Source organism: Haliotis cracherodii, unplaced genomic scaffold (genome assembly GCF_022045235.1).
Source record: "Haliotis cracherodii isolate W230 unplaced genomic scaffold, xgHalCrac1.p SCAF_3, whole genome shotgun sequence".
Classification (NCBI taxonomy): Eukaryota; Metazoa; Mollusca; class Gastropoda; order Lepetellida; family Haliotidae; genus Haliotis; species Haliotis cracherodii.
Window position 1 is genome coordinate 51,440,247 of NW_027266286.1, and position 14,832 is coordinate 51,455,078.

The window sequence follows — 14,832 nt, forward strand, 5'->3', positions numbered from 1 at the left end:
CAAGCAACGTCAACGCTGACAAAAAGGACACCGTCGCCGACAAAGCTACAGGGATAGTGCCCATCTGACGGTTTCCAACCAGAAACTCTGACGGGCTGTCTGTCTTCCTGTCCTTGATCGCATGATAGAGGCCAATCCATGCAGGGATGAGAAGTGTACCTCCAAACACAACATAGTCCTCCCAGTGGAGGGTGTTCTTTGTACCGCTGTTGATGCTGTAGTGCTCCGCCATTGCCGTTCTCTACCAATGGAACAAGAGTGTTCATTTTAATATTAATTCATCCAATTCTGGTCCAATAACAAGCATCATCCCGTTAACGCTACAGCAGCAAAGAACAAACAAACCAACACGAACGTGTACAAAAATAAGTATTGAAACAAAACATCGAGCACGAAATTGCTACTCATTTCAGAAAGTGTTTGATCCAAACATAAATCTTATAACTCAAAAGTACTCAATAAGGGGGTCCCAAAGTACGTGATCCAGACTACCAGTTGTCGGACTATCATTTTTGCGGAAGCCTCGAAGTATCAACGGGTTAGATCGCTGACTTTGTGTGCTGGCGATGTTGTGCCTCACTCTGTGAGTGTGGGTTCGAATCTCGGATGGGACTCAGCCCCCCAAAATACTAGAATTTGTACTTTGATTACTAAGGAAGCGTTATCCCAAATATAACATATGAGGTTTCCAGGGTTCCAGGGTTCGTACGAAGCGTTTAATTTGTACACTAAGAGCAAACAGAATGCAATATGGCACCTCAACAACATAATGACAAATGACATGTGTACGTGTTCATGTATTGCATTATAAAGTATGTAAATAACTCTACTTAATGAAATGAGCTTATGCATATTCCGTCTAATGAAGAAATCATATTTCGTTTAGATCGTGTGACTTTGTTACGAGCGAAATGAAAAATCGTATTCTCGCGCGCCAGAAGGTGTATGAAGCTAGTATTTCATGGGAAGGATAATGACTACAAGTAGATTCAATTTTCTGCAAGCATCATGAGCGACAGTCAACTTCAGTGTTATAAACGATGTTGCAAAAAATATATGTTTCTTCTTTTTCACAGAATGTATCACATAAATGTTATTTAAAGTTAGGAAGGGTAAAGTGAACAAATATATATAATAAATAATTCAACGATGATAAAACAAACTCATTACCTTCGTCAGTATATTTCCTACTCGTGTATAAGTACATACGATACACATTAATTGTTAAATTAAATGTTTGAATCGATATACATCTGTGGACATGATAATTTCTCTCTATATATATTACAGGGTCCATAATTACCAGGTGTTAAGCCCACTAGTCCATTTAGGAGTCAGTGGGATTCATATCTCATTGCCTTCGTGACAAATGACCGGGCTCAGTGTCATTAACAACACACGTCTGGTATATATCATTACCAGGACACAAAATTGCCTTTGGTTTGAAAAAGGGTGGATAACAGGCTTGAGCTGTTCGCCTACACTCTAATTCAATTACACCTCTATTCGCATATACCACAAGTATATTCTACAGAATTGACCCCTATTTGGTAATGGGCACTTCCAGTTTTCAGTGTAAGGCATTATTCAAACTTTTGCTGAGATTCTTAAACAGAAGAAACAATTACAGGATTAATGTGCCTTGTTGTACATGACTTTGATTACATGATTATCCAAACTGCTAGGTTTGTTGTGTTGTTTTAGAACACTCGGACCGAACACACGCCAAACACTGCTGATAGAGTCTATGTTGAGAATGTGAAGGGAAAAGGGCTTCACTTTGAGCACTTAAAGCACTTAACCTGAGCAGTACACACTATTACAAGCCCTGTAATCCTGAGCTGTACACACTATTACAAGCCCTGTAATCCTGAGCTGTACACACTATTACAAGCCCTGTAATCCTGAGCAGTACACACTATTACAAGCCCTGTAATCCTGAGCTGTACACACTATTACAAGCCATGTAATCCTGAGCAGTACACACTGTTACAAGCCCTGTAATCCTGAGCAGTACACGGTATTACAAGCCCTGTGATCCTGAGCAGTACACACTAATACGAGACCTATAATCCTGAGCAGTACACACTATTACAAGCCATGTAATCTTGAGCAGTGCCCACTATTACAAGCCCTGTAATCCTGAGCAGTACACACTTTTACAAGCCCTGTAATCCTGAGCAGTACACACTATTACAAGCCCTGTAATCCTGAGCTGTACACACTATTACAAGCCCTGCACTCCTGAGCAGTACACACTATTACAAGCCATGTAATCCTGAGCAGTACACACTATTACAAGCCCTGTAATCCTGAGCAGTACGCACTATTACAAGCCCTGTAATCCTGAGCTGTACACACTATTACAAGCCCTGTAATCCTGAGCAGTACACACTATTACAAGCCCTGTAATCCTGAGCTGTACACACTATTACAAGCCCTGTAATCCTGAGTAGTACACACTGTTACAAGCCCTGTAATCCTGAGCTGTACACACTATTACAAGCCCTGTAATCCTGAGCTGTACAGACTATTACAAGCCCTGTAATCCTGAGCTGTACACACTATTAGAAGCCCTGTAATCCTGAGCTGTACACACTATTACAAGCCATGTAATCCTGAGCATTACAGTTGCAGTTTGTACTCCAAGCGAGCAACACCTCCCAAGCCTGCACAGAGCATTGCCTGATAGCCAGCCAAGGAGAAATCCATCATCGATAATTATCACGTTATCCTTTCATCCTTATTCACATACATCACTCTCACCGAATTAATCACAAAACCCCTAAATCCTTAAAAACAACAACACTCAACTCTTATAAATAACCAACACCTAATCCCCCCCTTCTCCTTAACACAACCCACGCTCTTTCCTACTCACCACCCACGCCCACCACTCACATACCTCCGCTCCTTCGACTAAATATCTCCTAATCCCCGCTTTCCACTTGTCTCACCTAATCCCAGCCTTCCAGCAACAAAATAAATCTTTAATAATTAATCCATTTCCCAAACCCTCCTACTAAAACCAACAACAAATAACCACCGCAACCTCCTCCGCCTCCTAAATACAACTCACCCAGTAAAAACAACAAACCAACTCACCTCCCCAAAACACCACTCCCACTCCACCACCACTCACCACAACACACGCTCTCCAACTCTCCAACACAACACCCAAACAACATGACTGACACCCGCAACGCCACACTCGCAGACATTCCATCTCCTTACTCACCCACGCCTGCGGAAGCGCACAACACTTCCGGGAGGTCACTCGAAAACATCGTCCCGACCGAGTATGGCGAAAACACGAAACACACCACCCCCACCAAACCAGCCAACTCGCCACCTCAAAACACCAAAAAACGCAAACTCGACACATCCACTCCACCTCCATCGCCCACACCCTCCCCGGCCGCCTTCCTCACCACCTTCGCCCTCTACTTCTTCTCAGCAGGTTCAGGCACCACACTCACACACCAACTTTCAATAGACAAAACAGGACTCTGGTTCAAACGAGAAAAGATAAACTACAGCAACATTAAAAAAGCCAACAAAGGATACCAAATTATTTTCCCTAACCAAGAATCCTTCATGGCAGCCAATAAATTAACTCAAATATTCCACGTTAACGTAATCAAACAAAAACCAAACTGGCAGCAATACACACGAGGCGCAATTAGAGTCAATCCAAGAGAAACAACTGAAGATTTAGAACTTTACTCCCTAGAAGCAAGCATAAACCAAGACCTAAACCCTCAACCTCAAATCACAAGTACCCGCAGAATCACCTCAACTAGAAATGGAAAAACGGTCCCAACCTCAATTGTTATCATCAACTTCAAAAAGACCGCTAGGTTTCCCGAAGCCCCTAATCACATATCTTTCGGAGCCCACACTAGCTTAGAAGTCAAACCCTATATAAAACAGGTCAAACAATGTTCCAACTGCCTCGATTATAATCACAGAGCCTCCCAATGCACATTTAAAAAAAACTAAATGTAAAAAATGCGCACAAACAGACTGCACAGGCACATGCTCACCCTGGTGCATCTACTGCAAATCCATCAAACACACCTCACTTTCAAACCAATGCCCACACAGACACACCCTCACCCAGCAGGCCAACAAACACATTAACATAGAAACGGCCAAAATCCAAACACGAAAATTTGCATCACCCGCATCAAAACCGCTTCTCCCTACACCGCACCCAAACACCATCCCTCAAACAAACACCAAACCCATAACCGCAAGCTCTGTCTGGGACGACGACATAGAAACCGCACCCACCTCACACACACATGCAGCCACACAACCACCCACCAACTCTTCCATACCTCACATAGCCACAACATCAACACCCGCATGCAAAACAAACCACAAAACGACCACCACAACACGACCCTCACCCAAACACTCTACAGCCCACAAGGCAACAACATTCACCCACAAGCAAGCACAACAAAAAAAACACAAACACTAAATCCACAGCTACGCCCACCCCGCAAGGCCTAACACAACCCTCCACACCGCAAGCCACCCCTATGGAAACCCAAACAGCTAATTCTAACTTAACTGATGAAGAAGAGTACTCCACAACAGAAGAAACAATCGAAGCTACTCCAACTAAAACAAATGAAACTACCTTCAAAAACCTAAATAGTCTCACTTTACTCCTAGCTTACATGCATAGTCAAACCTCACCAAACGTAAGCATGAAATCCTTCCACAAAGTAGCATTTAATCTAAACTTAACCAATCTCCCCTTCTTCCTCTTTAACCTCCACCTAAAAGAACTCACCAATTAAAATAAAACTAAAACGAAAATTACCAGACACCCGACCCCAATAATTGAAGGACTAAATATTTTTCAGTGGAACGCAAACGGACTCACCTCCCACGGCCATGAACTAAAAGCTAAATCTAAACGAGATAAAGGCCCACATATTGCTTGTATTCAGGAAACTAAATTCTCCAAAAAATCCATATTTACACTACCGAACTATAACTCAGTTAGAACAGATAGAGCTAAACCAAAAACAGGTAGAGCCGCAGGAGGACTGATTATATACATCAGGGAAGTTATAAACTACGAAGAAATAAAGATATAAACGCCAAACCTAGAAGCTAACGGCATTCAAATCACATTAAATAACAAAAAGATAAACATCATTAATATATACCACTGGGTAGAACAAAAAGTCCAACCTGAGGATCTAAATAAGCTACTCCAAATAAGCAACAAATCCACTATATTCCTAGGAGACTTTAACGCTCACCATCCTACCTGGAGCATAAATGATAAAATAGATAATCATGGCAAACTAATATCCGAATGGATAGAAACAAACGACCTAGTACTCCTAAATAACAACCAACAGATTACATAACAAAAGCAGCCAAAACCTCCATCCCTCCACAACTAAAACAGGCAAACCAACAGTACCATGGTGGAATGAGGAAATAGAACAAACTAGACGTAAACGTAAATCAGCATTCAATAAAGCCAAACGCGACTATAAACTTCTAAAAATAGCTCACGAACTTAACCACCAAGTTCAAAGTCTAGTCAAAATATCTAAAACCAGAAACTGGAAAAAATTCTGTGAAGAAATAAATAACCGTACAGACGCCAGAACGGTCTGGCGCAAAATCCACGCCATTAGAGGCTTAAAACGTCATAAAAAAACCACCTAACATTAATAATTCAACAAACCCCGCTGAAAAGGCAAACAACCTCGCCAACCACTTTTCGGCCGTAAGCAGTAACAACAACTTTAGCCAAGAATTTCAAGATAAACTTAAAACAGAAAACAAATCCACCAAAGAACCAAATAATGACAACCTAGAAATAAACCACCCTTACACAATGGAGGAGCTACTCTACGTCATCCAAAACAGGAAAAAGGGCACAGCCCCAGAATTGGACCTAACTTCCTACCAAATAATTAAAAAACTCCCCCCTAAACTACTCCAAGCACTACTTAAATTATACAATCTCATCTATCAAAACGGACAAGAACCTACTCCCTGGAAACAGGCCCTAGTCATACCAATCCCTAAACCTAATAAACCAGCTAATCAGGCTAACTCTTATAGACCAATTTCCATAACTTCAAACTTATGCAAAGTAATGGAATCTATGGCTAAATACAGACTGCAACATTACCTAACTCAAAATAACATCATAGACCCAGATCAAAGTGGTTTCACTCCTGGCCGCTCAACCTTAGATAACCTCGCCCGTTTAGAGCAGGACATTAAAACAGGACAACTAAGCAAACAATATACTACAGGCATCTTCTTAGACTTCTCCAAAGCTTTCGACATGGTATGGCACGACGGGCTAATACAAAAACTACAAAAAAATAGGACTCAAAGGTCAAATAATAAACTACATCCAAGACTTCCTAAACAATCGTTAAATAACCGTGGGTATAGACCAAACGCTATCGGACCAATGTCCCCTAGAAAATGGCACTCCCCAGGGCAGTATCCTCAGCCCCACACTCTTCAATATAATGATAAATGATCTATTCGAGGGCCTATCCCCTAAAATAAACACATCTAAATTCGCGGATGATGGAGCCCTCTGGATCCGCGCAAAAAGCATTAAAATGGCCCAAAACCTACTTCAAAAATCTCTAAACAAAGAACAGCAATGGGCTGACAAATGGGGCTTCTCCCTTAACTCGGAAAAAACCCTACAGGAATAGTATTTAAACACAAAAACATGAAACCCGCCTCCCCAAAACTCCAGCTAAACAACAAACCAATCCAATTCCTAAAACAAACCAAATTCTTAGGACTAATTTTCGATGAACATCTCTCCTGGGACGCTCACATAAATAATCTAATAACTAAATGTAGCAAAGATCTAAATACGCTAAGATGCCTCACTGGCTCAAACTGGGAGGCCTCCAAAGACACCCTCCTCTCACTCTATATATCACTAATTAGATGTAAAATAGACTACGGATGTGACATATACGACACCCTAAACCAATCCCTAAGCAAAAAACTAGACTCAATCCAATATCAGGCTCTCAAACTAATAACACGCACTCAACATGGCACCTCCTACACTTCACTCCAGGCCTTAACAGCAGAAATGCCACTAAGTCTACGTAGGGAACAATTAACCCTAAATTTCTGGTCCGCGTCTCAATCCAACCCCCTAATTCAAAGCCTAATAAACAAAAGTATAAGCCCAAAAAACCAAGCCCTAGCTCGAAAACACCCTCTACTTACTCCAATATCCCAAAGAATAACCAATTACTTAAATGAACACCAAATAAACAATCTTAAACAAAACTGTAAAAAATCAAATATCTTCACCCCAAAACTTAAAACACCCAAAATAGACATAACACTAGCTAGCACAGTAAATAAACAAACCGACCCAAACATAGCCAAAACCACCACACTAGCATACATACATGAACATTGGCCAAATTGGTGTCACATTTACACAGACGGATCCTCAGATCCGATCTCCAAACACACAGGTTTCGGAGTCCACATCACACAACCAACTTAAGCCACACAATCCTACCGACTCCCAAACAATCAATCAATATTCACTGCCGAACTAATGGGCATGGCCTCAGCCCTTCATAATCAACAATCTAAAAAACAACAAAAAATCTTAATACTTACCGACTCGCTCAGTGGACTACAAGCCCTCCAAAATAAAAAAACACCAAAAACCGCCCTGAACTAATAAATCAGATAGTAAAAAGCTCAAACGATTTAACTAAGGCAGGCAAACAAATAGTATTCATTTGGATCCCCGCCCACGTAGGAATATACGGCAATGAAAACGTCGATAAAGCAGCTAAACTATCCCTTAAGATCCCAGAAATAAGCTTAAACCTACCCATCTCCAAATAAGAAATTAAAAGTGTTAACAAACAAAAAATCACCAAAAAATGGCATAACCTATATCAAAACTCAAATAGCCAAATCAAAAAGGTTCTAAAAAAACCCCTAACCAAACCAAAAATTCTACATCCGTCCAAAAAAATCGACAGAGTAATTACTAAACTCCAAACAGGACATACCAACCTAAATTACCACCTCAAAATAATAAGACAACACGCAACAGGAACCTGCCCACATTGCAAACAAGAAACCCCAGAACACGCACTCATACACTGCACCCACTACCTAACACACCGAACTACACTACAAACCACCCTAAATCTAAATAAGGCTCTTACTCTAGAAGCAATCCTAAACCCACAAAATAAAGTCTACACATTGCTGACAACTTCACCAACGGCGATGGCCATGCTGCTGAAGAAGTACAAGCAACGTATGTGGTCTTAGGTTTTCGTACTAGAAAGCCTGCTATTATGAGTTATGTTTCTTAAATGATAACAACGGATATTTTGAACTACATGCTCGGTTTCTATAAATGCTCGTGTTATCAATAGCATGGTGTACCGATAAAACACGGGACTCCTTTCAGGGTGTGGCCGTAAGATATTTGACTTCGTCTATTTTCAGGGGCTACTTATCAATTTATGATTTGTCATACATCAACTACTGTGCCACGGGAATGTTTGTCACTGTCGTCGTCGGTATTACTGCGAGTCTTGCATCACGTATGTATGCTTGGTACATATATTGTCAATGGTGTACTGCCAACTTCATGTATTCACAAACGGGATTGTCCGTACATCCGTAACGTGTCCTCCTTTGCATTGTACACACTGTTTGGCCAAGCGGTATCCAACGGGCTAATGACATTTTGCGAAATAAATCTACAAATGGAAACCTAGGTATTCTACTTTAAACTATCTGTTACTTCAATCAAATTACTGTAAATGATTTCCAACAATGTCACTATGTAAATTTAACGCTATAGATAAGGAGAATATGAGTTTGTGTAAGACAAAACGCATTCACTGTGACGTCATAAAGAAACTTCGTTCCTGGATACAGATTGGCGACATTTCTTAACAATTTTCATTCTGTTCAAAAGAAAGGTATTTCCTTTAATTTGATCTTTTTACGACAACACTCAAAAGCAACGCAACAACCTACGATCATTGGTTCTTATCCCCGCTCTCCCCGATTTTGTTTCTTGGTTTGTCAGCATGCTCGTGGGTTTCACCAAAGTGGTAAACGTCAGAGACCTGCATCATATCGGACTTTCCTCCTACATTAAGCTGACAAGACGTGATAAACTGGAATACTGTTCAAAGCGGCGTTAAACCCATCACATTCAGTCATATGGATTATGTCAAAACAATGTCCAGTGACATCTCGCCCAAAACTTGAGACAAATATGTTTATACGTAATGATTTCACAAAGCTTCTGCACATATGACAAAAATGCAAAAGTTTCAGTCGCATGAACATGGTGCACATCGACATAACCCAGTGTCGTGATGGTGGTCTCAAATATTTACTTTAATTTCAAATTGGAAACACTCTTATCCTAAATAAAATTTCAGAATGATGTTGAATATCAATTTAAAGGCGCTCTCGTGTCTTTTGATATGAAATACATCGACACCTGTCTACAAAAGTCGAAAACATACTTCCGCAATCCTCGGACTTCACGTTTAATTTTAATCTGTTTTGAGATTGTCATCATTTTTAAAGATGTAAATCAGGTGGTTTTGTGCCGTTCATTGCTCTTGGAGACCGCCTTCGTGGTCTAGTGGATAGAGCTTCCGCCACGAATGCTGGTGGTTTGATCTCCGGTCGCGACATATCAAAATATGTTAAAAGATGGTACTTTTTGTTACTCATCAATAAGGGGATACAACAAGGACTGGTCGGTTTTGGGGTTTAATGTGTCTGAATGGACTTCACATACACGCACGCGCGCCCGCACACACACATGCACACACTTCAACTGCTCTTAGCTATATTGTGCAATAATCATGAAACCAATGTCCCGTAACCTTTCACCACACTGTGCTTCCCATTCTACAGTAAGATTACGACAAGTTTGAAGTTTGGACGTCTTTGTGCCATTGACAGGATGCGTCGGTAAAGTTGTGTCGATGTATTGTTTTTCAGGATGGTTTGTTCCCGAAGCTCCTGTATCTAGCCAGCAAGCCGATCTATTCCAGATGAACTGTTCCCATGTCTGCCCAATAAGGTTTTGAAGGTGTTTCGCTGCAATATACAACCAGAACAGGTATATACGAGTAGAAAACCAAATCACCTTTTAATTTAGATATATGTTCAGTAGAAAAGAGAGAAAAAATGTGAAGTATATATAAGTTGATGCATTGACCAAAAGTCACAGAAAGCAGGATTAAAACTGAAAATTTATTCTTTATACTCTTGTCTGTGTACACTTGACATCATTTAATGATCTTGATATCCACAAAACATCATCTCAAATGTATGTATTTCGTGATTTTTTTAATTTTTCCAACAGTACGAAACGACTGAACAGATCCCATTCGATGCCACAGCCAACGCCATTTAACAAAGCTTTAAGTAAGATCACGCACACGAAAGCCACAGGCATGATATTTGTCAATTCTTGGTTTGAACAAAATTTTCAAAATGAAATTTTGAGGAACTGGCCCATGCAAGACATTAAACAGCTAAAGTTCTGAATACGTTGCAAATTGTTTCAAAACAACGTCATCTATACAATTAAATACCTTTGCCCTTTGAAGAACGTAAAATATAATGTGACATTAAACTCTATTACAGGCACTTGTTATTCAATCGACAAAAAATGATAGAAGAAACTATTGATAATGCCAGTCTCACAAATCTACATAATATCACCTTAAATGATACATTTTTGTTGAAGAAAACATTCTTACTTTATGGCCAAAATGACAATTTGTCTTTGTCTGTGATGTTTCTTGGAAAACACTCCTCTTTACTGATTCAGAAATAAGACTTGTTTACATTGAGCATAGTTGACAATAGTTTATGTAGATTTTGTAAAGAAACGAATGAGAGTTGTTGTCATGTTTATTCGGAATGTAAAGAAACACAAGCTATGGATTGACATCAACACGTTTCTGAACACATACATGTATATGACAGAACATATTAAATTTACAAAGCACTTAATCTGGTTTGGATCTATTCATAATAACCCATTAATCAATGAGATCATAATATCTGGAATATATACATGTCTGTGTATGGAATGGAACGAACCAAACCGAAAATATATAATTATATGAACGACGTTGAAGTATATCTTTTCAGAGGAAAAATCCTAAGTTTAATATCTAAATCAGTAACAAATTGTAATTTTTCTGGTTAGTGAAGATATTTTAAACCTATCCTCTGCTGCTGACATTCTCCCAGGTTATAAATCTGACCATTCGGCTATTTCTTTATGCCTAAATGATTCTCTGATAAATAATAGGGGCCGTGGATATTTTAAATTTAACACTTCCCTTTTAAGAAATAAACAATATGTGGATATGGTTACGACTGTTTTAGATGAAACAAAACAACAATATGTGCATCCATCTTATAGATCAGACCATTCTGCTCCTTTTGATGATTTGGATTTAAAACTGAATATACCTGATTCCCTATTCTTGGAAACCTTTTTAATGAATTTGCGAGGTAAAACAATTTCTTTTTCCTCATATTTGAAAAAGAAAAGAGGAAAGAAATTGGGCGATTTAGAAAAAGAAATAAACCAATATGAAAACAAAATTAGAGAGGATTTTCAAAATATTTCTGAAGAAGCTTTAAGTAAATTATCTGAATCAAAAAAGGAGTATGAAAAAATTAAAGAAGAAGAAAGCAAGATAAATGCTTTTAATAAGAGATTACAATGGTATGAGGAGGGAGAGAAACCAACTAAATACTTTTGTCGTCTTGAAAATAGAATTTTTACAAATAATATCATATCCTCTTTGATTAATAGTGAAGGTGAGGAACTGAATGATACAACTCTCATCATTAAAGAACAAGAATCATTTTATAGAAACTTGTACCAAAAAAATAGTTCGGTAGATATTGACCCAAGCCTGATGTTAAACAATATTCCAATTCCAAAACTAGAGATTGATATGCAACAAGCCTTTGAACAGCCGTTATCCTTAAACGAAATTGGTAAAGCTACACTTGCAATGAAAAATAATAAGAGCCCAGATCTTGATGGCTTCCCAATTGACTTCTTTAAATTTTTCTGGAAAGATTTAAGAGTCTGGATATGGAGATACTTTAATCACGCTTACCACTCTAACTCTTTGACTTCTACTATGAACTGGGGCGTGATTACTTGCATTCCAAAAGCAAATAAAGATAGAAAAAGATTAAAAAATTGGCGTCCCATTACTTTATTAAATGCTGTATATAAGATTTTAAGCTCTTGTATTACTAATAGAATCAAGCAATCTTTAAACAAATTAATTCATTGCAATCAATCAGGATTTATCCCTGGGAGATGTTTAAGTGAAAATACTAGATTACTTTACGATATCATATTTGAAACTAAGAGACTTGACAAAAAAGGTACGTTGATACTCATTGATTTTGAGAAAGCGTTCGACACCGTGAATAAAGATTTTATTTTCCTCGTTCTGGAAAAATTTGGCTTTGGGCCAAATATGATCAAATGGATACATATACTCATATCTAATGCCTCTTCTTGTATTGTCCAAAATGGCTACCTCTCTAAATTTTTCATGAATGAAAGAGGTTGTAGACAGGGTGACCCAATTTCCCCCTATTTGTTTCTTTTCGTAGCTGAAATTCTCGGTATCATGATTCGTAATAATGAAGATATAAAAGGTATACTTCTACACGATATTGAACACACATTGGGCCAATATGCTGACGACACACAACTTTTTTTAGATGGCTCGGAAAAATCATTAAAATCAGCCATGGATACACTTGAAACTTTTTACAAAATCTCAGGATTAAAAATGAACTTTGAAAAAACCAAAGCAATATGGATAGGCAGTATGGCTGGTAGTAAAGTCCGATTTTGTCCTAACTTAAAGCTAGATTGGCATGATGGCAACTTTGAAGTTTTGGGCATATGTTTTAATGTTGACTTAAAAGACCTTTGGGTAATCAACACTAAAAAACGCCTTGATAATATCTATGGTATTTTAAGCAAATGGAAAAAACGTAATTTGACTTTGATGGGTAAAATAACAGTTGTTAAGACCTTAATTCTCTCTACCCTTGTACATATTTTTTCCGCTCTCCCAAATCCATCAAAAGCTTTTATTGATCAATTGAATAGAATTCTTTTTAACTTTATTTGGAGTGGCAAAAGAGATAAGATTAAGAGGGATTATTTGAAAAGGAATTATAGTCAAGGTGGATTGAAAATGACTGATATACCCAAAATTATATCATCTTTAAAAAAATTTCATGTTTAAAAAGATATTGTGAAAAAAACATTAATTATGACCTTGCTAGTTTTCAGCTGGCTCATATCTACACTTTAGGTGCCAGTTTGCACAAGAATTGGGAAATTGTAAATCCGTTCTGGAAAGATACCCTTATAGCCTGGAGTGACTTTATGCATTCATATGACTTTGAAGAGTTAGAAAAAACAGAAATTGCTTCCCAACCCATATGGTTAAACCATTATTTTAGAGAACCAGTATTAATTTTTAATGACTGGTTTAAAAAAGGTATAGTTACGATAAAAGACTTGTATGATGAAAACGGATGGATTCCTTTCCCACGTTTACAACAACTTTATGATCTTAAAGGAACTTTTCTCGACTATAACCGTATGCTTTTTAATATTCCAAGAAGTTGGAGACAAAATATTGATAAAAATCTACATTCCTCTTCTAATCTCACAATATCTCCTTGGATTTATGATCTTACACGTTCTATTAAAGGAACAAAAGTGTTTTATAATAAATTGATAGGGTATTCCCTCCCTCTCCCTAAATCTTGTTTGAAATGGGAAAATCAGCTGGGATGCTCTTTTCCATGGAAACAAATATTCAGTGTATATTGCCATGGGTTAAGGGACACAAAACTCAGGGATTTCCAGTTTAGATTTATTCATAAAGTAATATTTACTAAACGTGAGTTATTAAGAATGAAACTTATTGATAACGACGAGTGCTCTATGTGTCATACTCACAAAGAAAATATTTTTCATGTTTATATCGAATGTCATGTTGTTAAGAATTTTTGGTCAGATTTCTGTATTTACTTGACTCATATCTTGCATAGAAAAATCCTTATAACTGACAACGAGCTCCTCTTTGGTACCTCTGATGTATTAATTAACCATTTGATTGTAGCTGCTAAAAGATTTATCTTTGTCCAGTGTATTAAGAATGAAAATGTTGACTTTGTTGCTTTTAAGAACACAATAAGAAGTATCTATGACGTTGAATATCATATTGCACGTAGAAAAAACGACTTCTTTGCCTTTAATAGAAAATGGGCTTTGTTTCCTCAAACTGCAAAATAACTTATTCACTTGATGTTTGCAACATAATTTGATGTACCATAAATACCGCATCTCCTTAATTCTATACATAAATATGCCTTCACCTGTACCATGATGTGGATTATGCTTTAGGCCTGCACCATATCCTTTTGAGAAAGATCGATATTCATAAAACTGTATTGCTCTCCGAGTGCTTATGTATTATGTGTAATGACTGAATAAAAATTAAAAAAAACCAAAAAAAAACAAATTGTAATTTCTATTTTCGGCCTTGGGAATTTAGAGACCTATAAAAATAAGTGCATTGCATGGTGAAACAAACCAACAAATAAAATAGTCCACACACACACCAAAGCACGTACGCATGCACACATATGTGTTCTTGAACATTAAAACGTTTGTGTCACTAACTAAATTTAATTAAGGAGAATTCTGTA

At 38.0% G+C, this 14,832-nt stretch overlaps 1 protein-coding gene across 1 annotated transcript; it reads left to right on the forward strand.

Moving 5' to 3' along the window:
* Nucleotides 1-12,836: 12,836 nt before the first annotated feature.
* Nucleotides 12,837-14,488, forward strand: LOC139475507 (uncharacterized). Its single transcript, XM_071258701.1, has 3 exons — nt 12,837-13,349; nt 13,403-13,521; nt 13,738-14,488. The coding sequence occupies exons 1-3, from the start codon at nt 12,849-12,851 to the stop codon at nt 14,414-14,416; spliced, it is 1,299 nt and encodes a 432-aa protein (XP_071114802.1). The 5' UTR covers nt 12,837-12,848; the 3' UTR covers nt 14,417-14,488.
* The last annotated feature ends 344 nt before the right edge of the window (nt 14,489-14,832 follow it).